The sequence below is a fragment of the Poecilia reticulata genome, chromosome 16 (genome assembly GCF_904066995.2).
Source record: "Poecilia reticulata chromosome 16, P_reticulata-male-v2, whole genome shotgun sequence".
NCBI classification, from domain to species: domain Eukaryota; kingdom Metazoa; phylum Chordata; class Actinopteri; order Cyprinodontiformes; family Poeciliidae; genus Poecilia; species Poecilia reticulata.
Window position 1 is genome coordinate 11,635,934 of NC_088845.1, and position 24,137 is coordinate 11,660,070.

General features: G+C 36.6%; 1 protein-coding gene across 1 annotated transcript in view; it reads right to left on the reverse strand.

Moving 5' to 3' along the window:
• tmem145 (transmembrane protein 145) overlaps positions 1–24,137 on the reverse strand; it is a 58,328-nt gene that overhangs the window by 19,119 nt on the left and 15,072 nt on the right. Inside the window, exons 2-5 of the mRNA XM_008431259.3 lie at positions 16,231–16,305; positions 15,118–15,195; positions 11,376–11,462; positions 10,673–10,774 (exon numbers count right to left, since the gene is read on the reverse strand). Coding sequence (XP_008429481.1) covers positions 10,673–10,774; positions 11,376–11,462; positions 15,118–15,195; positions 16,231–16,305 — 342 coding nt within the window. The remainder of the gene's footprint in view (positions 1–10,672; positions 10,775–11,375; positions 11,463–15,117; positions 15,196–16,230; positions 16,306–24,137) is intronic.

Sequence of the window (24,137 nt, forward strand, 5' to 3'; positions counted from 1 at the left end):
AAGGATGAAAGAAGCAGCACTTGTGACTGGGAATCAGTGACATCAGTCACAGCAGCCGTCACAGCACAGTATTTCCAGGACACTTCTGACACTGTTTGATATTTGTGGGTCATCCTTAGTTGGGAAAGTGCTTTAGATGTGGTCACCGCATCTGTCACACTAAGCAACAACAGACAATGATATATATTTTTTCCTACAACAAAAGATTTTGTCTTAAAAAATAATATTGCCAGAACGAAAGTGTAAACCCTCTTCGGAGGTTTTCAAAGTCCGTCCCACTGTGAGGAGGAATGACCCAGATGTAGCCCACACAGTGAAACACAATGAAAGTTGGTTCCTCAGTATTTCAAGTGTTGCTGAAGTCTTCACCTCACTGCTCTGAAGAGACTACAGGTAGACCACAACTCACGTTAGGATTTTTATTTCCCATCATCCTTTGGGGTTACTCCAGTAAGGGCTGGACAGTGTCTCTAGAAAGAACGCTCACTGGGTTTCCACTGAGACCCGTTACATTCACAACACAATTTAAGATGAATGCAGTGCAATGAATGGGTGGATATGCCTTTGATTTCAACAAAAGCTGCACAATATTGATAAACTTGATGCTTACAAAAATGCACACTGCAGTCTGGCTGTTTACTCTCTGCTCAGTTTTATGTTTATAGAAATTTGTCTTCAGCCACTACAATCTCAGCCACGTTTTCTGCAAAAATTAAATTAGCAAAAGTACTCTCTCCACAGTCTGTGTTGCCAATAAGTGGCCAAATGTTTATTGACCTGTTTAACAGGACTAAGTATTTTTTGTTGTTTTATTCTTCTTCTAGAAAACAATCCGTTTTGTCATTATTGTGCGAGATTTCCAGTAATTGGTGTTACAGATGGAAGGCCATCATCTTTATATCCTCTTCCTGTTTTGATGGCTGTTACTCAAAAAGTGTGTTTCATAACTACTTCTCTGCTTTCAGAAACAATGAAGAGGTTGATCTTGACTTACTTAGACTTTATACTTTTAAGGTTTTAGGTTTTCTGACTTTGAAATATAATATATGCTTTTTAATACCACCAAACCCTAAAACAGTTTATATTTTATTTATTTATTTTTGTTAAAGATTATCATCAGAACCTCATACTGGAGTATGTTTACACAGCATTCAAATAAATATCTCTGCAGATCAAAAACTGCAGCTCTCTAAAGAAATGAAAAAAAACTTTGAACGCATAGATCTCCTCCCAGAGCAAAGGCAGAAAATTCAATCAAAAAAAAATACTATAAACACAACCCTAATGACCAGCAGGACACTACAGAACACAGCAAGGCATCTTATTTTTATGCATCACTGATCTGTTGGAAATAAAATATCATGTTTTTTTTTTTAAATGTTGAATGATTAAATATTCTAAACACTTTTTGCTCATGCCTCAAAATATCTTTAAAAAAATCCCTGCACCACAGCTTTTGCATCCACAAAAACCTCCAGTTTATCAATAAGCTGCTTATTTATAATGGAAAAATAAACTTCTGTTGCTGGAATTTCCCACTGTTATCCATATCAGATTACTATGTAAGGGAAAAAGCATAAATGTATATATTTCTTCCAAATTTAGTGAATGTTTTCTGTTGCAGATCATTGTTGTAGTTTATTTTGAGACTGGTACATGTAAAAATAAAATAAATAAATAAAACTTTCTTGGTCACCACACTTTAAAAGAACATATTTCTTCCAATATTTCCTGCTACATGAAGGCAAGAAAGAAAAAACATCCAGATCTCCCTTAAGGAGGATAAGGTTGTTGATTTATCTGCTCAGTTATGTAGTCAGGTAGTCTCCTACCATGCCTGGAAACACCATGAGATCTCCAAGGAGGAGAAAGAAGTTAGTACACAAACAACAAAATGGTTTGTAGGATGTTGTCAATGTGAACATGACCCAGATGAGACAAAACGGATAAGACTGGCTTCCTTTTAGTAACCGTTTCTGGTTTTTAACCTGTCATATTGTAAAAACTATTATTTTTAAAGTCCACTGTTAAAGTTATGTGCCAGTGTCAGATTTCTACACTGAAATATAACAATTTAAAAGCAAGAAAACTAATTTCTAAATATGCACCAAAAAAAATAAAAAAAATAAGGAGAAAATAAGACATTAGTCAAAGTAAAATGCTGCTGGAAGAGAGTTATTTTTGACAGTAACACAAAGAAATAACATCAAACTGAATTAAAGCTGGAAGGTGGGAGAAAAAAGAGCGATGGGGAGCAAAGAACAAGAGAAAGGGCACAGAGATGGGATGACAATCAGAGCAAAGAGAGCTCATTTCACACACGCAAGTTCAAAGCTGATGGAGTTCGCGCTTGTTGCAATGGAGCGAAGGAACAGAGGGAGGGAGGGGAAGAAAAAAAAAAGACTTTGATTTCATTTGGCAGACTGAGACTCCATTTCACTCCCTCTATCAAAAAGGGCAAGAAGCATGGAGCGCACGCTGCCACAAAATCAATACAGACATAAAGAGCAAGGAGACAGAGATAAAGAAAGTGATAGATGTGGAGAAAGTTTAAAATAAAAGTGGAGAGAGAGGGTGAGTAAATGCAACCAGAAGATGGAAGTATGGTAGATGGAATGATGTGGAAAGAGGTGACATTTCTCCACAGGAGCGCACTCTGCGGGATGGACAGAGCCACAGGATGTGTTTGAAGCCGATGGTTGGCTTCAGGAATAAAAAGGCACCTGATTGACTGTACTGATATCAGCTGCAGCAGGCTTGTCACATATAAATCTGCAGGGCTTTACCTCCTGCGTTGCATGATAAGTGCACTTAAAAAGGAGTTTTGAGAAGCTTTTGATATTGTCGTTCTGGAACATTACAGCCCTGAGCAGCTAAGTTTGTACAGCAGCGAACACTTGACAGCTAAACAGAGCTTGGCTATGCTAAAGTGTTATTCCCCTATGAAACAAGGGAAACATCACGTTTTAAAATAGACTAACTTCAAGCAGCTGTACATTGTTGTACTTGCATCCACAACAAGAATTTACAGAAGGAAAGCTAATTAAAAAGTTAAAGGAATTCTAGCCATTTGTTTCAAACATACCTAAGTCAATATCTGCCGTCATATTGTTCAAATATCAAAAATCTTTCTGTCTTTTCAAGACTTCAAATGGTTTATATGGATTTTTTAAAATATTATTTCATCTCCAACTGTAAATTGCAGTTTATGGACGTCTTTTCTTTGTAAAGAAGAGATTCTTTAATTGCTCCACTAAATCAGCAGAAAGGTAGCTTTTTTCAAGTATAGCAAAATGTGTATATAAATGTATGTTTCTATATAATTATGATGTTGGTCGTCTTGTTTTGATTTGAAAAAAAAAAACAGGGCAAAACAAAAAGGCAGTCAACAGCTTTGTCTTCAGATATAGTTCTAAATGTACAGCACAACTCCAAAACATTTATCTTGCCACAACTGAAAGAAGTTCAGCAGTATTTAATTCTCTCTCCCAGGCATTCGTATAGACAAAAGGTTTTCCACCAGATTTGAGCACCTGGCGGCAGGAAACTGCTCCTTCCCCTGCCAGGAAAGGATTAGGTGAGGGCAGAAACTGGTGCAGGTGATAATGCCTGCCTCACTGCTGTCGGTACTCTCACTCTTCCTGAAACTGTCTGGGGTTAGGGCTTTGTGAAGGCCCCTGAAGGGCTTCAACGACAAGTTCAGATAAACAGAGGAAAAATCCCCCGAGAAAAAGAGAACTGTGTAAGACAACCATGGCAAAGTTACATGCTGTAGAAATTGAACTTTATATTTAACAGAAAATTTGGGACTAAGCAATGTGTGGTAAAATACCCCGAGGTTATAACAGTTGATGTGTAAAAACTGCTACATTTTTCCACAATTTTCTTCTTACATTTTAACTTTTTTAATAAGACACCAGAGAATAATATATTATTAAAAATAGCACACCTTAATCTGGGCAATTGTATTATATACAATAATAATATTATTGCTAATGCATTACACAGTGAGAATGACTGACAGACAATTTAAATCAATATCTAAGCAACCATTCCATCATGACTCTGTGACTTATTTCTAAAATATGACAGACAAGCCATTAAAAACTACCTGCAGATTAATTGTCCATCTTTTGCCACATGAATATTTAATCATACAAATATTTGTTTTTTGTTTCAGAATCCAGAGTTAAAGCTCTTCTTTCAGTACTCGTATGAAGCAACACAGTCAACAAATCAAGAAGTGTCTTCATTTCCTGAACGCTTGAATAAATCTCCCAGAAGGCTTGTAATGGTGTCAGCTACTCCTGTTATTATTTCTTATTTATTACACTCCTGAACGAAGCGTTTCAAGTCCAAACTGGCTCCCCATCTGGCACAGAGGAACGATCCACTCCTATATGACAGAGTTGGAAGTCTCTGTGTGAGATATAGCCTGCAATTGTGCTGCAGCAGCTGTGGTGGCTTTTTATGACAATCTCTCTTCTATAAAGACGAGTGAATTAGCCAAGTTGGCAGCTGTGAAATTATGGACATATTTTTTTCCTAAATATGAAAAAATTAGCAGCTGTTCTGGTTTCATGTCCTCTTTTTGGTTCCCCTGAATAATGTAGATCAGCTGATGGCTATAGCAGGACTTCAAAGGTTTTTTATTGGATTTCTGTTTGAAAGACCAGAAGGCCGGGCATTCTGGAACATCTGAGTGGCAAATAAAATTGGTCTAATTGATTTTTGCTGCCAACAATTAATTCTTTAAAACTGTTTTACAAAAAAGGGTCCTTATTCATTTTTTAACTATACCACAGCAGAAAGGATTTTCAAGTTTAAAGAGAACAAAATTGTAATTGGTGCTTTCAGGAATTTTATTCTATCAGGGTTATGTATTTTCCCTGATGAATAAATCATTTAAAACTTGATAAAAGAAGTGTCATAAAATGCATTTATTAAAAAAAAAGTTTCATTGGATGCTTTTAACAAAAGAAAGAAAAAGAATGAAGAATGAAGAATGAAGCTATTTGTCACATTACAATTTAAATCCAAGACTTTTGTTGTTATTGAAGTAAAACCAAAAATACCAATTATATATTGTAATTATTTTCCATGTATTAAGCATTCTATTATGAAGCCATCCATTATCCAACATCCTACATGGAATCAAGTGGAAAGAACTGAAAATGTTTGCAGAAGATCAGCCTCAAGTTACAGTTACATGTAAGTAAGAAAACTGAGGACAAACCGACCTTCTCCGCTCTTCATGCCCTTGCAGGTTGGTTGATATGGATTAAAACCCATAAAACTCTAAGATGGAAAGCACATGAAAGTAGAGCTAGATAACAATAAGATAAAACTTGAAAGTGAAAAAAAATGCTAGTGTTGAGAAAAATGCATCAGTTGGTAAAGAAATGAGACGGGTAAGACGGGGACATCGAGAGGAGAAGCACAATTAGGCACATGCTGATAGGGAGGGGAAAAAAAGAGAAGCTGAGGTAAACAGACATGAAATGGTGCGGAGTGTGTCACATCTTGGTGGCGGAGAGATGAAAGGGAGCGGGACATTGCCAAAGATTGTGAGCGACAGCAGGAGAGAAGATGAAGACGTGTGAAGGCCGAACGGAAGCGAGAAGGCAAACGGCGCGAGATGAGGGGTGGAAATTGGCCACGGGACGCAGCGCGCATATGTCCATGGGAGCCGAGATGAGCTTTTATACTCAAATCCAGCAGCATTAGGCAGCGTGTCTTTCAGCAGACACTGGAATGACACTAAACTGCACTCTGTAGGAAGCATCCATTCTAATCATTCCTCTTCTCTGCCAGCATGTTCAAAAACAACCTTCCAAAAAAATAATTCAAGGGCATGAGTCCTCACACTCTATTACACAAGCAATCTGGTGCATGACACCAGCGCAACAATAAAACAGTAGAAGACGCACTGTTATATGGGCAGAAATGTCACTTTTAACTTCATAAGACCACAAAAACATAAATAGACAGAACCCAACAACAACAACAGCATAAAAACACAAACCTACTCTGTCTTTCACTGAAAGCTTTCTGGACAATGAAGAATGTATCATCACTGCAGTATCATCACCTGAGCTAATAATTTCCAGAAAAACTACACAAAACCCAAGGTACAGATGCACATCAGCAAGCACTTTTACTACCATTTTGCCTTTTCCCTGCACAATATTAGCTCAAATAAAAAAAGAAAAAAAACAAAACAAAGATCCACAGTTCTTCCAGAAGCTAATCAATAGTCCACAGAGGAGTCATCAGGGTCCGTGCTCAGCAGTTTAGCCACTGTTGCACATTAAGATTCTCTGGACTCTGCTGCAGGAAACGATGCGCTTTATACGAGAGTCAAGTAACAGATAAACAATCTGTTGTAAAATCAGTTGTAACATGTTAGGAGAGAAAAGGATTTGTTTTTGCTACTGAGCAAAAGTCTTGGGTCATTTCTCATTTTCACATTTTGCTTCTAGAGGACATTGTAGAATATCTTGCAATACTTTGCATCTTCAAGGTTTGTGAAGGTTGTTCAACATTTTGTTTTGAGCTATTTTTTCACTCAGTTAGTCAATGACCTGACCACTTTATGATTAAATTGCTTCTTTCTTAAGCCATACACCTCCCAGACATTAAAAACATGTCATGAAAACATTTTTTTCCCATTTCTCTAATTGAATCTAGAAACATTTCCAACAGAATTAGTTTTACACACACACAGTTCGGTGTAGGATCAACAAGGTTGCTCCCAAAGTGTGATAAGCTGAGAAGGTGGCATTTCATGTTGTCCTTCAGGGTTCTACTTTAGGACCAGTCATGTTTTTGATAAACATACTTTAAGAAACATCTTCCTGCAATTAGATGGATGACATCCACTGAAACAGTTTTTTAAGACCTATGCAGTGCATAAATTATCAGCTCTGATGACTGTTTGTTAGATATTACTATTTGTTAGTAATTGGCCCTTAGATAATGGCTAAGGAGTAATTATATTCATCTGAACTTTGAAAAGTCATGATCTCTTAATAACATCTTATGACAACCTAACTTCACAAAACTAGTCAAGAAATTGGGTACATGGATTCAGCTGTCAGCTGCAGTCTGTGAAATTCAGATCTCTTCTTTCTCAATGGAATCTCTCCATACAACCGATTGAAGAGGATTTTCTGTCTGTCTGTCTGAGACAGGCGACACATGACCCTCTACATCGCCACAGTGGTTACCAGTTACTTTGAGGGTTCACTTTAAAATCTTGGTGTTAACCTTTAGAACTATGCTTTGTCAAACTCCTCATTTCATCTTGAGCCTGCAAAAGTCTGGCACGTCAACTCGAATCCTGAGGTGTGCTAACCTGAGGCTGTTGTTAATTCCTCAGATCTGCTTTAAAGCCTGCTGATATTGTTTCTTTCAGCAGTCATACTCCTGCTGTGGAACACACGTCTCTTGTTTTTTATGTTTTATTGTCAATTTTAATTGCTTGAGTCCTTTAAAATGCAGATGAAACCTGATAATTCTCACATTAAGGCTGTGTAATATTGAAAACATGTAAATCAGTGTGAATATTGTTATTACTATACAATATTTGGCTATGTTAAATAGCATTCTCAATAGTATAGACCCAGTTAATAAGTAAGAATATTATTGAAAAGTTCATTTATTTCCATAACCCAATTCCCCAAATAAAATATTACATACAGACTGATTTTTCTGGTAATATTTGACTAAAACAAAACTTTTTAATACGGAAATATGGGCTTAAAGAAAATTATATTCAATGCCTGTTTAAAGGTCATTAATTTCAAAAGGTACTTTTAATCTGACAATCCACACTGGAATTAATATTTTAATTTATTGAACATGACACATCTGACAAAGAGCAACAGTTCCCAAGATACTAGAGGTGGCAGAGCTTGTTAGATATGTTAGAATGACAGATCATTCTAGCTCTAATTCTATTTATCATTTTTATAAATGATTACAAATGTTAACTTTCTGCTGTATGCTGATGATGCTATCTTTTATACTATTGCGGCCTCAATTAATCAGGCTCTTGTGGAGCTTCAGACTGTTTTCCATCACCTTCAGACTTTCCTCAACAATCTAAAGTTGCACATAAGTCAAAAGAAGACGAATGACTATCTCAAAAGCTCTTTCTCAAAATTTAGTGCACAAAATGCATTTGGACATCAGACAGAAAAAAAATAAAGTGTAAGCTTAAAAGATTTTTGGGCATATGGAGTGATGACAGTCATTTTCACCTCATGCGGAACATCTGTTGAAAAAGCTCAAAGCTGACCTTGGCTTTGTATATCGACACAAATCCTGTCTGAAGCCAGAAGTGAGGAAAAAAGCTTGCGCAAACAACTTCCTGAATGCGTTGGACTATGGAGACATTATCTTCATGAAAGCAGCTTTCTCAATTCTCCACTGTCTGGATACAATATTTCACAGTGCTTTACATTTTACCATGAACGCCACCTTCAGAACTTTACGCCCTGCTGTCATGGCCTTCACTAAAACAAAGCGGACAAAGACACTGACGTGTAACATTTACAAGGCTGTCTTGTAAATGTGTCTTGAACAAGTTACCCTTAAATCTGCTTCATCTAATTATGTCTGCAGTTAGGAGTGGACACAATACCCGCTCATCACATCAGCTTCTCTTCAAAGTGAACCAAATAAGCTCAGAAGTTTCTCTTGCACTGCACCATGGTGCTAAACTCAAGAAAACTTCAATAAAACTGTTTTTAAAACAGTTTAAATAAAGAGTGAAATTACAATCTTAAATCCTTTATGAATTATTTTATGAGTTCTTAATCATAAAATGAAGTAAGAACTTCCCCATGATTTTTATTTAGTTTACACTTGAGTGATTTTATGACGTTCTAATTGTCTGTACCTTTTAAGTATTGTTTGGTACACTGTACACAAATATGTGCCTTTTAGCAATGTCTCCCTGGAAAACAGAGATTTTATCTGAAATGAATTCCTGGTAAAATAATGGGTAAATGAAATGCAATATAATCATCTGGTTGACATTGCTTTTTATTTAGTACTGCTCTTGTGTATGTTCCCCAATTTTATGCAGGAACTCTAAGATATATTGCAATGGTCAGGTATGAGAACTGGACAGAAATTGAAAAATAATTCAACAAAAGTTGCAAAAAACAAAGACCTTCAGAGATCCAAATGAACTATTGATCAAGCACTAAAATGTTACAAGAAACTCTGACTCCGTAGAGCCCAAGCATAAAGAAATATCACACTGATTCTCATTCCTGGTGTTTGTTTTTAGTGGCTGAGATTGGCTGATATTTTGCATTTTAACCAGGTGCTGACCACCCCTCTGTGTCACTCTTACTTTCTCCTACATACATTTCAGTGCAGATTTCTTTCTGGACAATAGTGCTGCTATCTTGTCCTCCCCTACCTGATAATACTTGGTTCTGATTAGAGTTTTTACCTACATATCAAGGAGGAATCCTTATACTTTTACATCTTTTCATTTAATATTTTTCTCCTTCCCCCTTCTCTACTTCCTCAGTCTGAGAAAATAAACATTTTCCTCAGTTGGTGGGGTATATGTTGCTATACAGGCCTTTACATAACAGCTATTTGACTTGACACAGGCATTACAGTAACTGTATTTTAGTGGAAATGTGACTTTGCCTCCAATCTTTTGTGAAATTTATTTTTCCTAACAAGCCTCACCACCGAGTCCATAAAATATGAGAAATGAAGTAGAAATAAAGTTAAAAGCAGAAAAACGTCCTGCATAAAATCATATGGCACAGCCACATAGGTTAATCTCTCCTTATTCCTTATAAAGTTTACTCTGTCTGACACTGCTTAATAGCATAATGAATAAATTGTGCTGCTCTCTGCACTTTGTGTTGCTGTTTCTTATAAGTAGCTCAGGTTCTGGCCTAATAGTGAAATTAGGCTAATTCACTGTTTTAAATGTTCTCTTTTGTAACTGGATGAACCTGTGAATTTAATTGATTTGTAACCAGTCAATAGTATCAAAATTCTTAAGCAGAAATTTACTACTGTAAGCCATATTTAATTGAGTTATGGCTGCCCATGAACAGAACACCAGCTTCTAAAAGCATACATCTGTCAGAGTTAGAGATTTAGATAGCCACTAAAAGCCATGGGGTACCACTTCCTGGGCTGCTTTTGGTCAGTTTAGATTAACTTCACTGTTTAAAATGTAGCTTGGTGCCGTTTGCTTAAATGGAAACAGATAAACTGGGGCAAGCACTAAGCTCAAGTCTATTTAAGATTTATAAGGAGATGGAACAAAAATAAAAGTCAAGGTTTCATAAGGCTGCTTTGGGATAAGTTGAATATATTGTTGCCTAAGATTAACCATTTAAAGGGTCCAGTTCATATTTACCCCATAGCTAGATGGATATAAATCAAACTGGCCAGTTTGAAAAATATAACTAGATGTTTTCCTATGGCGTTATCTGCTGCCAGATTATGCATCCGTAAAATAATGACAGTAGTTTTTCTGATCAGAATGAGAAAACAGAATGACTTGGTGAATACAAGGATGGGCTTCTTCCACAAAAGCCCTCCCAGTCTGTGCGTCACCGAATCTACCTCCTGGCAGTAAACCCAACCTTGTTACAACAGGGGTTAGAGGCCGGCACTTACTTACCCCACACTTGCTGAGAGCGATGTACCACCACCTCTCCCTCACTGAGCGGAAACTGCGACCACCCACGCAGCTCAGAACCTCCTCGTTGGTGTCGTCCTCCACCTGAGAGGGGGAAAGAAATGCAGAGCGTCTGGCGATGCAAAGAGGATGTTGTTATTCCAAACAGGGCAGCACATTTTTACCTCAGAGACATGCCGGCTTGTCACACTAGAGCAGGAGCCGCAGATATCGAGATACAAGCGCATTTCACACCTTGATATAGCCTGAAATGTTGCAACAAGATCTCCTAACCGAATCACCCTGACAGTCACACCTCTTAATGTAATAAACAACAAGGTTGTTGAAAAAGAGAGAAAAAAATTTTAAATTGTGAGGCAGAACGATCTTTTGGGATCAACAATGGAAATATGTAAATTAGTGGAATGTTATGAAAACACATTATGGACCATTAACTCTCACCTCCTCTCCATCTTCATCTCAGTTCATTGTTTTCCTATTTTACATATTTTAATGCTGTTTTGCATTCTAAAATGACATACAATAGAAAAGGTGAAAATGCGTTTAACTGTTTCATAATAAAAGAGAAGTGCCAGAGGTTAACTTGCTGTACAAAATAGAGAACAACTCCTGGATAATAGCAGTGTTTTTTTTCCTGTTTTAATGCAGGAATTAATGCAGATGTAGAGTGTTTGCATGTTCTTACCGCACATCCTGACCAGGTGTAGCGGGTAGTGAGATTGATGACCTGGTTGTTTTCAGGCCTCAGTACTGCTTCCTTCTCATAGCAGTTCTATTGTCAGTGCACAAAAAAAAAACACAAAACATTTAAAGCTACTAAAACAAAAAAAAAAAACTATAAATACATTTAGGCATATGTGGAGAGCAAGCAGATTTGTTGTCCTGGCAGGTAGAAATGCTATTACATTTGTGGGTCTGTATTTAGCTGACATTCAGCCGTATCTCTGTTTGAAGATGTGAATTCAGCATTTTTTTCCCTTCATATTCAGTTATAATTTATTGCCTTCGGAGAGAAAACTTTTTTTTTTCACTGAGCTGCAATGTGTTAAAAAGGTGTTTGTATTTTAAGAGTGATAATTCAAGTGCAGTCCAATCAAAAAGTTACATAGATTTATATGGATGACTCAAAATGATACATGCATGTAATGTATACATAAACCTGCAATACTATTTGGTTAAATTCCCTTAAAAAGTTGCAGAGACCGCATAAAATTCTTGTAGCCATCAGCGGGTTCCTGGGGCAAATCTGCCAAGATATTTAACCACTTTGCTTTTAAGAGAGCCATTATTTACATAGTCCATACATTTTCAATTGGTTGAGGTCAGGTTATTTCAGATGCATCATTCAGTGTCCTTCATCCATTCCAAAGCCAATCTTGAAATGTGTTTTAGATCATTTTCCTGGTAGAACACTTAATTGTGTGTCTATACCCCACCCACTTGTACAATCCAGCAGTACCACTAGGAATCAAACAGACCCTGAGCTCGATGTGTCAACCACTGTAATTGAGACTGGATACTGTTTACTTTGTTCTAAAAGCTTCAAATTGACATCTCCCAACATTGCTCTTGTCATTGTGTCCACATAACTCAAACTTTATCCTTTTTATAAGCATAAAACTTTCACGGGACAGTATTCGACTTGTCCATTTGACCAGCTGCAAACTGTATTTTATTTTTTCTTATTATTTTATTATTTCTGTCTTTGTTCTCAATAAAAATCATTAGGTTGGATGCTGCGTTTTTAGACCACCAAGAAAAAAATAATAGTTTAAATAAATTAATAATGGCAAAGTATTTCTAAAACATCAATGTGGATAAGGAGTGCATGCAAACCTTTAACCAGAGGTTCTATATTAACCTATTAATATAGAAATAGATAATACATACTTTTGTATTGGGATTTGCTTACTCAACCCAAAACACACTTGTTTATGAACATATCAATCTCTGAGTGATAGATTTGTTCATGTCTGAGATCTTTAGATTTATGCAAACTGCTCTGTAGAGAGTAAAATAAAAAAAACAGGAATGTTTGATCCTGCAAATGTGTGACACAGAGCTGAGAAGAGATGTGATCTCTGTAAGTGACTAGATATATCTAACACGCTGTTAGATCTGTGTCAGGAGACATAAGGCATAAGATTGCAGGACCAACTGTATGACTTCAGTACATGAGCTCCAAAATGAAAGCAATGCGTGTCCATGTCTTTCTTCTTTTAACATTCTTAACATGCCAAATCATTTCAGCAGAGATTTTTCTCTGAAATTCAACTTGCAATTTGCATGAACATGAAAATGAAGAACAAGTTTAACAGGATAAGTTGGTAATGTCTGGATATTTAGAAATAGTTAAATCATGAGTCAGTGGGTGTGAAAGTCATTTAACATAGATTTAAAAAAAAACTAGATTGTACTACATCTAAGGCAGCTCCATAATGGAAGGATAAAACATTTAAAATCAATCCACTTTGTCCTTCTGCAGGCAAGGATCGAAACGTCAGATCTTAAATAGGCGTTAAATTAAACTTCTGCAGCAAAGGCATAAGATTGTTTCTAATTTTTGTGTTGCAGTCATTTAGCATTTTAATACTATAATAATCACAAACTCTGGTACCGAGTTTGAGCTTCAAAGGCATTGTATTGCATTCTTTTATATAAAGCATCCAGCTTGAGCTGGAAAAGATGAGGTTAATTGATGGTAGCATTAGGGAATGAATACTTACTACAATTGTAAGAGAATGCAAGTGAAACTAATGAGTTCTCCTCCTGTGGTTTATGGGCTAGCACTTAAAAATAGGGCAAGAAACTCAGTCTGGGTGAAACTAGGAATGCTTTTTTTTTTCCTAGAAAGCAACCATTTCATGTGTTCTGGACATCTGTTCAGTAACCAGGGGAGAAGGCCTTGAGGCAAACTCAGGAAATGCAGGAGAGATTTCATTTTATCTGGTTTCAAAACAACTCTGTCTTCCTGGAGCTGGCTGAATGTGGAGGCTACAGAAAGAACTGGGGATCTCTGTGTTAATTTACTCCAACCAACTAATGCACTTTTCCTTTTTAACATCTTCACCAGCAATCCTCTGGCCCAGATTCAAAAGAAAAGAAAAAAGAAAAAAAAATAGACCTTTGATTTTTTTTCTTATAGCTGTTTTTGCCAGAAAGATAACATGTATAATGTGCAAATTTGTAAATCATTATGAATTTCTTTATTTTCTGATGCAGGAACAAGACTGTCATGTTTTGATCAGTAGTCCAACCTATTTTTGATTTTGTCAGTCGTTTTACTGGCCATCTGTGTAGTCAGTACAGCAGACCAAGGCTGCAAATTAAATAAACAAAATAATCTTTTTTTTAAAAAAGGAACCAATCAAAGAAAGACCAGACAAGATTTGAGAGTTGCATCACCCTTAAGTAGAGCATCTTTTATATGCCAATTTTCACCTAAGATGTCTTTAAAAAGGACTATGAAGCTAGAAACCTGTAAACGTTTCATACAGTTGCTGATAATCTCACACTTCCACATTTTTGGTTGTTTCACACCAAAATGTTTCAGGTATGAAAAGGAACCATTTGTCAGGCAATGGACTAACCATTCATACCTCAATTCGATAATGATTTAAAGTAATTTTCTGACATATACTTGCAGTTTTTTATTAGAAGATGTGTTTAAAAGACTCCAAAATGTGACGCATAAATTGGGAGAAGGTCACCGATTGATAGTTTAGTTTGATTAGGGACCATAATCACTTATTGTTGCTTATGATTCATGACTGACTCAAATGTGAATCAGCATCTCAATTAATAGAACTAAGTATTAACAGATTATTAAAATATTCAATATTTTGTCATTTTCATTATTATTTATCTGCAGCAAAATAACTATCTACGTAAAATAGAGACGTAAAATAAAATGCATCCACTCAATATATGGGCACAAAATGGAAGCAGATTAAATTGGATTGACTATAGGTTATGTGAAGCTGGAGATACATTGTGCCATCTTTGGTATTTTTAGCTAAAGAAATGGGAACAAATTGTGTAGATAGCCTATATAGGTCTGTTACTACATTTAAAGCTTTTTAAGGAAAAATCTTGAGAAACTTTTGCCTTTGCAAAAATGGATCAAGACCCTTTTTTTTATCAAACTATAAATAAACAGGTAATGAGATTGCAATTTTTAAATGAAAACTTAGGGGAAATTCTTCGACTGGGGAGAGAAATTGACATCATTCTATTTTCATCGTATCACTGAGAATTTCTGCTAGAAACTGGCAGCTAGAGAGAAAGTTTGCGACCTTAGGTCCAAGTTGAATTGTTATAATTAATGTCACTACTTCTTCGATGCAAACAGACATGAATAAGCACCACTTCTCTTTTATTTTATCTTATAGTCTAGCTTGTAATCTAGCGGGGAGTCGGTGCCTCACCTTCTCTGGCTTCTTGTACACAGCTGGCCACTGAGAGCTGTCATCAAAGTAGAGCAGGATGTTCTGACAGCAGCGCGACTGCACAGAAGGGAGACAGAAACAGAAAGAGAGATCACACTGGGGTGGTACATCGATCAGCGATATCACAGAGGTGATTTGACGTGATAACAGTGCAGAACTGGCTCAAGCTAAAACATGTAAAGCGCTGCAAGAAGAGGCTCATATATTGGTTAATTCATTAAGAGGAAATAAGGAAAGAAGGAGATGCAAAAAGAGATGTAGTCTGGTAATAAAGGAGAAGGAGAAGTAGATGAGGGTGTGAAGTCAACTCAACAGTATTGTGATACCGGTTAATATAATGAAGTGAGATAGAATAAAAGAGAAAATGGGAAAGCTAATTGAGTGGAAGGTACTTTGGAAAGAGAAACGGGGGCAAAGAAGACAAGTACGTTCACTTTGCTAGATGGTGTGGTAAGCCAAGCTAATGTGGAAAAACACTTTGGCATTACAACAAAACTTAAAACAAGAAACTCAAATTTATAGGTTGGAATACAAACTATTGTTCTCAATAAAACCATAAATTAGATTGAAGGATAAATATAACAAAGGATAAATATCTTCCATTAAAAAAAAAATTAATTTTAAATGTCAGAGCAGCAACGTGTTTTGGTAGAAATATAGTTAGAAGCACATTTTGCAACTGTGTTGCATCACCTCATATTTTTATATCACTGTGAGCTTTTGACAACCAAGAAAAGTAATGGTTATAATTTTAAAAGCAAGTCATATTATTTCAGTTATTCAGCAGTAAGAAGCATTGTAGCTTTTCTAAATATTTAGTCTGTGACAAGACTGAAGAGACTAGTTGATTTGTTGATGTGTTGTGAAAAAGACATAGAAAATGGAGCATTTGACATACATTTCTTCACCTTTAAAGACTTTATTTTTTTAAATAAATTGTATGTCTGCGTGCATGTATGTATGCAAGTTAAAAAAAACATTTTCAAAAAGAGCCAAGGATTTTAGTCTCAAGATTTGGTTACAATATCATCGTCCTTGGACAACTTCTACAAAAACATTGTTTTTCTTTAAGCAAAATATTAGCAGTCCTACCTTTGGGTAACGAAATTTAAAATCCAGCCGACCAAACTCTGTGAGAAAGCAGAAACGTGTGAGGAAAACCCAGTCCTGCAAAGAGAAGAAGACAATAATCAGACAAAATTAACAATTAAAATCAGTAAAATAAAAAAGCTGCTCACTAAATGCTAAAATATTGTACTCATTTGGAAGTAAGAGCCAAGATGTAAAAATGGATGTTTATTAGCATTTGTTCGTCGCGAAGATGCAGCTATGCACCACCACTCAGGATGCTCTGTCTCTTCTGCTCTTAATGCCTGGAACATGTTTAGAAATAATTGGTGAGGAGTATTCTGCATATACAACCATCAGATAATGGACATTGGATAATGAGGCCAGCCTTGTTTATGGATTTCTTTAACAAACATTTAGACACAGCAAGGCTAGCATTTACATGCTAACATCAATCAACATGGTCTCATGTTAATCGTGTCATTCTTCTTCTGGTTTCTCTTAATGGTTGGTAAGCATTAAAGCATGTTGCAGTTCAGCTGATGGAGTTTGAAATATGATTTAAATAAATTCATACATTTATAAAGAAGAAGATTTCCATTTTATTAGATAAGTCACATTAGCATGAATTGAAAATGTAATACATTTTCCTTGATACAAAGTCAATTTTGTTTTAGGGCTTGAAATATTTTGTCATATGCTCTGTAGTAGTAAAAGTCCTTGGTAACTGATTTTCAAACCAAGCTGACTCTTATGTCTTGTATAAACATAGGCTTTGAACGCTAGTAATATGCGACTGAATTCATACTTTAAAAAATGAAATGAAAAAAGGCATTAGCTCAGCAATGGCTCCTGTTTTCTTAGCCCTACTTTTAGCTCTGCAGTAGTTCCAGTGATTATATATTAATGTTATTGTGGATGTTTTGTCAGGCTAAAAAGATTGAATGAATCAGTCCAGGTAAAAACAGATAACATCTGGCATCTATTTGACTACCGATTAGATGAATTAAAAATAACCTCAAAGACAATAAATCTGAACCAAAATAATTAAAAAGAAAAAACAATGAATTGTATACATCATACACGTCAAATTTTTCATTAAATTTTATTTTAGTTACAAAACAGGATGTACACACACAGGGGGCTAAAAAGTACAAAAGAAGGAAGAGGAGGCTCAGGGAAGAAAGACAATAAAACTTGGCATAGTTGTGTGGGAGCAATAAAGAAAAAGATTGAGAAAGAGATATAACAGCAGGGAAGAGCTTCAGGATTGTTAAAAAAAAAGCGCTAAAAATAAATGTGAAACGGGGGTATAGAGGTAGAGGCAAGAGGTTAAACAGTTAGAGAGGGTAAACAAAGAAGGTATTACGGGACTGCTGTGCATGTTAATGAAAAAGAATACCTGCCTGTCCCTAATATTATTCAGCCATCAACTTGGCAGCAGCATGAGACCAGATAATAGTGCTGATGGTGTGTTTCACTTAGATTACATAAGGCACTGCAGCAGTGTTGGCATGGCAGATCAGTCACTAGTGGCCTTATATATATATAAGGCCAAATACTTTACAGCTAGGGACAGATGAACTTTCTGTTGATAAGTGCAAGTGTTGCGGTGATGAATGCAGCACATGGACCAAATAGTCAACAGTATGTGCCAATTTGCATACAACCTTTTCCATCTGGATGACTGTGGAGCCCAGCTGAGGTGGGAAGAGTAAATGAGGAGTAAACCAGAAGAAGACATCTAATCTTTCCGTCCTCAAAATTTCATGCAAATAACAGCTTTCTCATATTTACTAATAATGAGGAGGCTTTAAGCACTATGTGCTTGTTGCCAAAAGAGTGGCAGAAAAATCTGTATAAATTTTGCATTAAATAATATAACAAATCCCCTAATATTCATATTTTCCATTTCATTCATTTTTTCTGAAACAATTTTGATAGAAAGAAAAAAATAGACATCGGATCAAGTATCTGAAAGCGATTTTTATATTCTAATATTTCCACAATAGGGCACCATGTTTTTTGTTATGGATTTATTATCACAGTTGGAATTTTTATCATTTTAAGTATGTGGTCAATTTTGTTCTGTGATATCCAAACAATGTTCAGACAAAGCCATGTTTATTTTCCTTAAAAACTTAAGCATCTTTCAGAAAAAGAATACCTGTAAGCCAGGACCTGGACACCTTGAAATACCTCTCTGCGTTTTCTGAAAGAACCAATGCAGTCAGAGGGGATGAAGTCACTCGCTGCTGTCAAGCCACTGATCTGCCAACTGAGGTAGTAGCAGCAAGCTTATCTAAGGGTTAACCATCTTTTTGATATAAATGCCTGATACAGAGATCATTGACAGGCTTTGCAACCAACTGGCTGGTGGATTTAAGACAAAAGCAGAGCAGGAGCACCGAGGTGCAGCGTGTTACGTACTTTCCTGTTTGCAATAACACAGGGGACAGGTTGCAAAGAAGATTACAGAGACAGACAGGAATAAAGTTAGTTTCCTCTGCTGTGGTGATACTTGAAAAAAATAATAAAATCAATGAAGCAAACCAGGATTCATGTTCAACGTCTTAGAAGAGGATGTCTGACCACTCTTGTACCAAGCTGTCTAATCAACCATTAGATTCATATTAGCATCAACACCATGTGTAGTGGGTAATCTTTTAGTTGGGAGAGAGAGCTTGATGGAGCGTTTTCCAGATCCCTACATTTTCCAGGTGAGAAAGACTGCAGTCTGCTGTGCGAGGTGCATCCTAAAGCATGTGAACAAAACTGATTAAACGAGATTGATTAACAACTGCTGCAAGCATTCATCCATGACATTTCAATGGGAACAACACACTACAAAATAATTTCCACTTAACAAAAATTCAATTTTCACTTAAAAATTGCAGTCACAGATAAATTTAATAGAGGACATTGAAAAAAACATTTAGTCACAGTGCAACAGCTTTAATTACAAGCAGAGTTCTAGGTGGACCAATCTGCATGCACCGAAACAGACTGCAGAGATTTTCCAGAGTAAAAATAGACAGGTTTTCAGTGGGATTGACAAGTGTTGGATAGATATAGACAAGCTTGTTTCAACATCCAACATATGCTATAGAGCCAGTCTGAAGTGGGTTCTGTTTCACTCAAAGATCACCCTTGATGAGAGATGGCAAGGTAGGGTGTGCTGCTAACCAAGACCCATTATCTCTGAGCAGTAGCTAACTGACTGAGTGGCTACTTATTCCTCTTCCTTGGTGAAGGAAATCTGTATCTTTTATTATTTTTGAAAGGTCGAGACAAAAGTAAGAAGCTTTCTTGGAATCTGTGGGTTTGGTTAAGAATGACCTAAAGCTTAAATCACCAAAACTGGTTTCTGAATTTCTTTGTTCATTATAAGTAGTCCATTAACACATCCTATTTAAACCTCTAAGTGGACTTTACATCATGATTCCCAACATCAATCAATCAATGTTTTGTATTCCTTGTGTAGTATCATAGGCACGCTATCCTGGATATTCCATGCGTTTAGCTGTTTTAATTCATCTGGATAATTCAATTACCTTAACAGTTTCTCAGGTTCCGTACAATCTGGTTATTGACATCAAGCAAAATGGAGAACATGCAACATATGCAGAACATATAGTGCACTGATAATTGCAAAACACTATCTGCATGAATGCGCTGGTGACTGAAGACATAGAAGTTATGTCTCCAGGTTCTTAGTGAGAAAATGCTGAGAACATAGCAGGGGCATCTTTGTTGGAGATGTTAAATACAACCCACCTTTGAGCAAAGTTCCAATATGCAAAGGCATGCTGGTGACAGTAAGTGGAATATTTTCTGCAATTGATGTATTCAAAAAGAGCAACAGGCACAAGATAGATGATACTGCCAGACCCAGAGGTGAGAAACTTATTTTGAATGGTTAATCCGGCCTAAGGCGGAGTCCTACAGAGCTCGATAAAGATGTAGGTAGATGAGGAGAGGGCATGCAAGTACAGGCAGGCAGAGTAGCATTCGACTCACGCAGGAAAACTACGGTGTGGGAAGAGTTTAGTAATACTAAGAAGCAGGATTTTCAGTTTGCTTCAAGGAGATTCAGGGAAAACCATGAATCATTGTACATTTACTGCTGTAAAGGTGCTTTGTTGACCCCATTTAATGATGCAGTCCAGTAATGGAATAAATGCTTGTTTCACAGAAATTAAAGATTCACATGGCTGTTTGTTCCCATCTGCTATTCCTAAAGGAAAATATCTGGTAGCAGTTAGTGAAGAGTTGAACATGAGGTCCCGCTCGAAAGCATGGAAACCAACTGGATTATCATTAACTGAATCTGTCTGTGTGACGGACCTGCAGCCAGTTCAAGGTGCTTTCTGCCACTGCCACACTGAGGGCTGGAAATACACAGCAGCTACTCCATCACCCACAAACTGGCATTGGGACTAGGCAAATATAGAGACAAAAACAGAATATCTGTCTTGCAGTATATTTTCTGTTACATTTCTTACAAGATATTTACGATACTGAAACACAGGTAGCAGGAAAGCATCTTGGCTCATATCTAAAAGCATAACATCATACTGTTTATGGCGCCTGCTTCACGGTGGGAACCAGCAACTGTATCTGTTGATGATTGCCTCGCCTTTTTATTCTGCTTTCTGTGGGACATTTCTGAGCCTCCCCATTTTGAGCAGTGGGTGGGTTGCAGCTCTCAAAGATTTGCGTTAAATGAACTTTGACAGAAAACTTTCACATTAAATACACCGTTGCAGCTACACCTGACAGCAATGTGGGTGACTTGTTTTTTCCTAAAATAGAAGCTCTTTGAAACAAGCTACATTTTACCTTTTCTTTTTTATTCCATCGGTTCTCTGTTACAAATGCGTCTCAAAAGTTTGATTTCTGTCCCAAAAAAGTCCCAAACAGTTGGACTTTTTATATCCATCTTAATCAATGTGAACGATTTTGTGTTTTGAGATTACTTTTTAAGTTGCTTCAAGTGCAATTCTTACCTGGTGGAGTGAGAATCTAAACCAACATACTTCAAATGCAGCTTTTCCCCTTGAGCAAAAGGAAGAAGGACCAACTTGGGGCTGCTTGATTAAATAATGAAACAAACCAAGTGTGCCTAGTGGAGTTCAAACCTTATTGTTATGTTTTTGAGCTCCAGCAGAAAATATTTCACTGTAGGCTGAGACAGTAGAGTGGAAAGATTGTATTACAGATGCAGTCCTACTACATTATGCCACCCACTCCCAAAAGTTAGATATGAATATATAAGTAATCTGTTCTGCAAAAACCAAAATAAAACTATTTTCTTGGTGGAGTGTGGAGGATGAATGTTGGAACTCACAAATCGAGGGAAAAAAAACCTGGCTATGTATCAGTGGATCCGTCTGCATCACTCGGGAGAAGGCAGTGGGTGAACAGACTGTGGCTCAGGCAGGTATTTTCTTTTAGTATCCATTGAGCTCTGAGCAGACGCCTAACCTCTGTGATCTAACTGATGATGCTCAAGTCCCTGCAGCCTGTTCCTGCTGAGCTCCAGTCTTTTCTCCTCCACACTTCTGCAGTTGACACTGATTGGTGAATCTTTTCTAATCAGGGGCAAATGGCAGGTTTAAAGCAGGATAATCTGACCTGACAGACTGAAAACAAGGATATACGAGGGGGGTTTTATGTGAAAAGAATATCTGTACAAACCCTCAAACCTTCAAATGGTTTAAAAAAAAAAAAACAGACTGCATATTATTGGGCAAGGCAAGTTTATTTCTAGGTCCCATTCACATACAAGGTAGTTCACAGTGTTTTATAGGGATACACAATATAGTGCAAATATACCATAATTGCTATATCAATGTGTTTAAAAATTAAAGGGCTGTTTGGAATCCAATAATTGTTAGCTAATGTATCCCAAGGGTTATGGACATTCATTTTACAAGCTAATATTGGAAATAGACTCACAGCAGCAGATGCTCATACCGGACACATTGCCCAAAATGCTAGAGGAAACAGAGACCAAAGCAAAGACAGGAAAGAGAGTAAAGGAAAAAAGAGGCACTTAGCAACTGTTATCATTATCTCAATGTTTACCAATGTTATCACCAGTGCTCTATTGTTTTTTAGAAGAAAACCCAGGTCTAAATATTTTTTTTAATTAATCAATAGCATAATGAACTGAAAAGTAAGCTTTGTCTTTATAGGAAAGCTACTGTAAACATTAATGTTCCTGAGATCAAGAAGACAAAGGCTTCTGCCTACCTCAGCTTTTCAGAGAATTAGTCCCAGAGCTGAGGAGCACAGACATTAAATGTTGTCTCTCCTTGTTAAACCCCTTTCTGGAAACTCATGCTTTTCGCATGACAGATAACTCCAAAATGTACTTAGGTCCATTCAGTGCCTTATGCAACATTCACAAGATTTTATAGTCCTTTTATAAATGCCCATGCAGTGAATTATTCTCTGTGTAATGTGAGCCATTTTCCAGGTGTTAGTCAGGACTCTGGCAGGAGCATTGTGGACGAGCTGAAGCTGCTCAATTGATTTTTAAAGTTTAATTCTGTGGTTTGAGCAGTCGGGTAGTTGATTGCACGGTTAAGTGCTAGGTTCAAATCTTGCCTAATGACTTTTCTGCATTGGGATTGCATGTAAGGGTTCAGCATTTTTTTTTCCCTTGTTGAATCACAGTTGCAAAAGAAAAATGTAAATCTCAGAAAGCAGAAAGATTTAGAAATGAGTAGCAATTACAATCGTCTATTAGTCAAAATGAGTCTTTTCAGTGGAAATCTGGATTCCTTCTGTGACCCGACAACAGAAATAGAAAAGTATATGAGAGGGAAGCTTTTGTTTTTTTTCTCTCAAAACACAGCTATGTAAAAATGCAATATATAGTCAAGCATAAAAGCAGAGAAACAAATTATGCAGTTTCCCCCCCCCCCCCAATACATCTAAGGATATGTCAGCCAGCAACCCTTGGTATGCATAGGTAAATTCGTATTTTATTTATTTAGTTACTAGACAGGTTCCTGGGAAGTTCAAGTTTAGGATGTCTATGTGAGAATGAGATGGCTGCCTCATTTAAATTTCAAGACAGTGGATCATTTCACCAGATACTGATCACCTTCTTCTGGCATCTTAAGAGCCAGTGTGTTCAGTGATGCTTTCTCACATACAAAAAAATAAAACAATCTTGTGGGTATCTAGATGCAATAAACATGAGTCCAAGTAGAAAATGAAAACATTAGTATTTTCTATAATGTTATTCAACCATAGGAGTGCAATGTGGTACCACAAGGTCTTGCAAATAAAAACTCCTCAATACTTTTGCCTTAAGTGAAGTTTGTGTCAAAGTGTTATCCAGCTGAGGTTTTCATGCAAGCATTATATTATATGGGGTGTGCTTTAAGTTTAACACCTTGTATCCTTATTTAATGTCCTTATTTTGAAGAAAGAAACTAAGAATTTTCAGTTGTCCAGTTCTGTTGACAGCAAAAAGTGCTTGTTATGCTATCTAACAGCAGAAGCTTACAAAAGCCCTGAAGAAGCATCTACCACTCTTAAATTGTTTATCTGACAGAATTTCAAGTCTGCCCAAAAACTAGAGTGGCCCCTAATCGCTGTGAATACCAGTCTAGTGTATCTCGATCAAACCTGAACCACATCATTCTACATAGAACAAAAATAATATGAACCATAATTTAAGACTTTTGAACGTTTAATTTACTTTTTGGTAACACGAAAAAGATCATTCTCAAAGCTTGTTTAGCATTAGGACTGCTTAGAAATAAGAGAAGTTTAAATATCTTGGTGTGTTGTTTGGTAGTGATGGTAGGATTGAGCGGGACATAATTAGACTGATTAGGTCCTGGTCTGCAGTAATTTAGGAATTGCTCCAGTGTGTTGTGAAAAAAAGATGGAAAATAAATGTTATTACT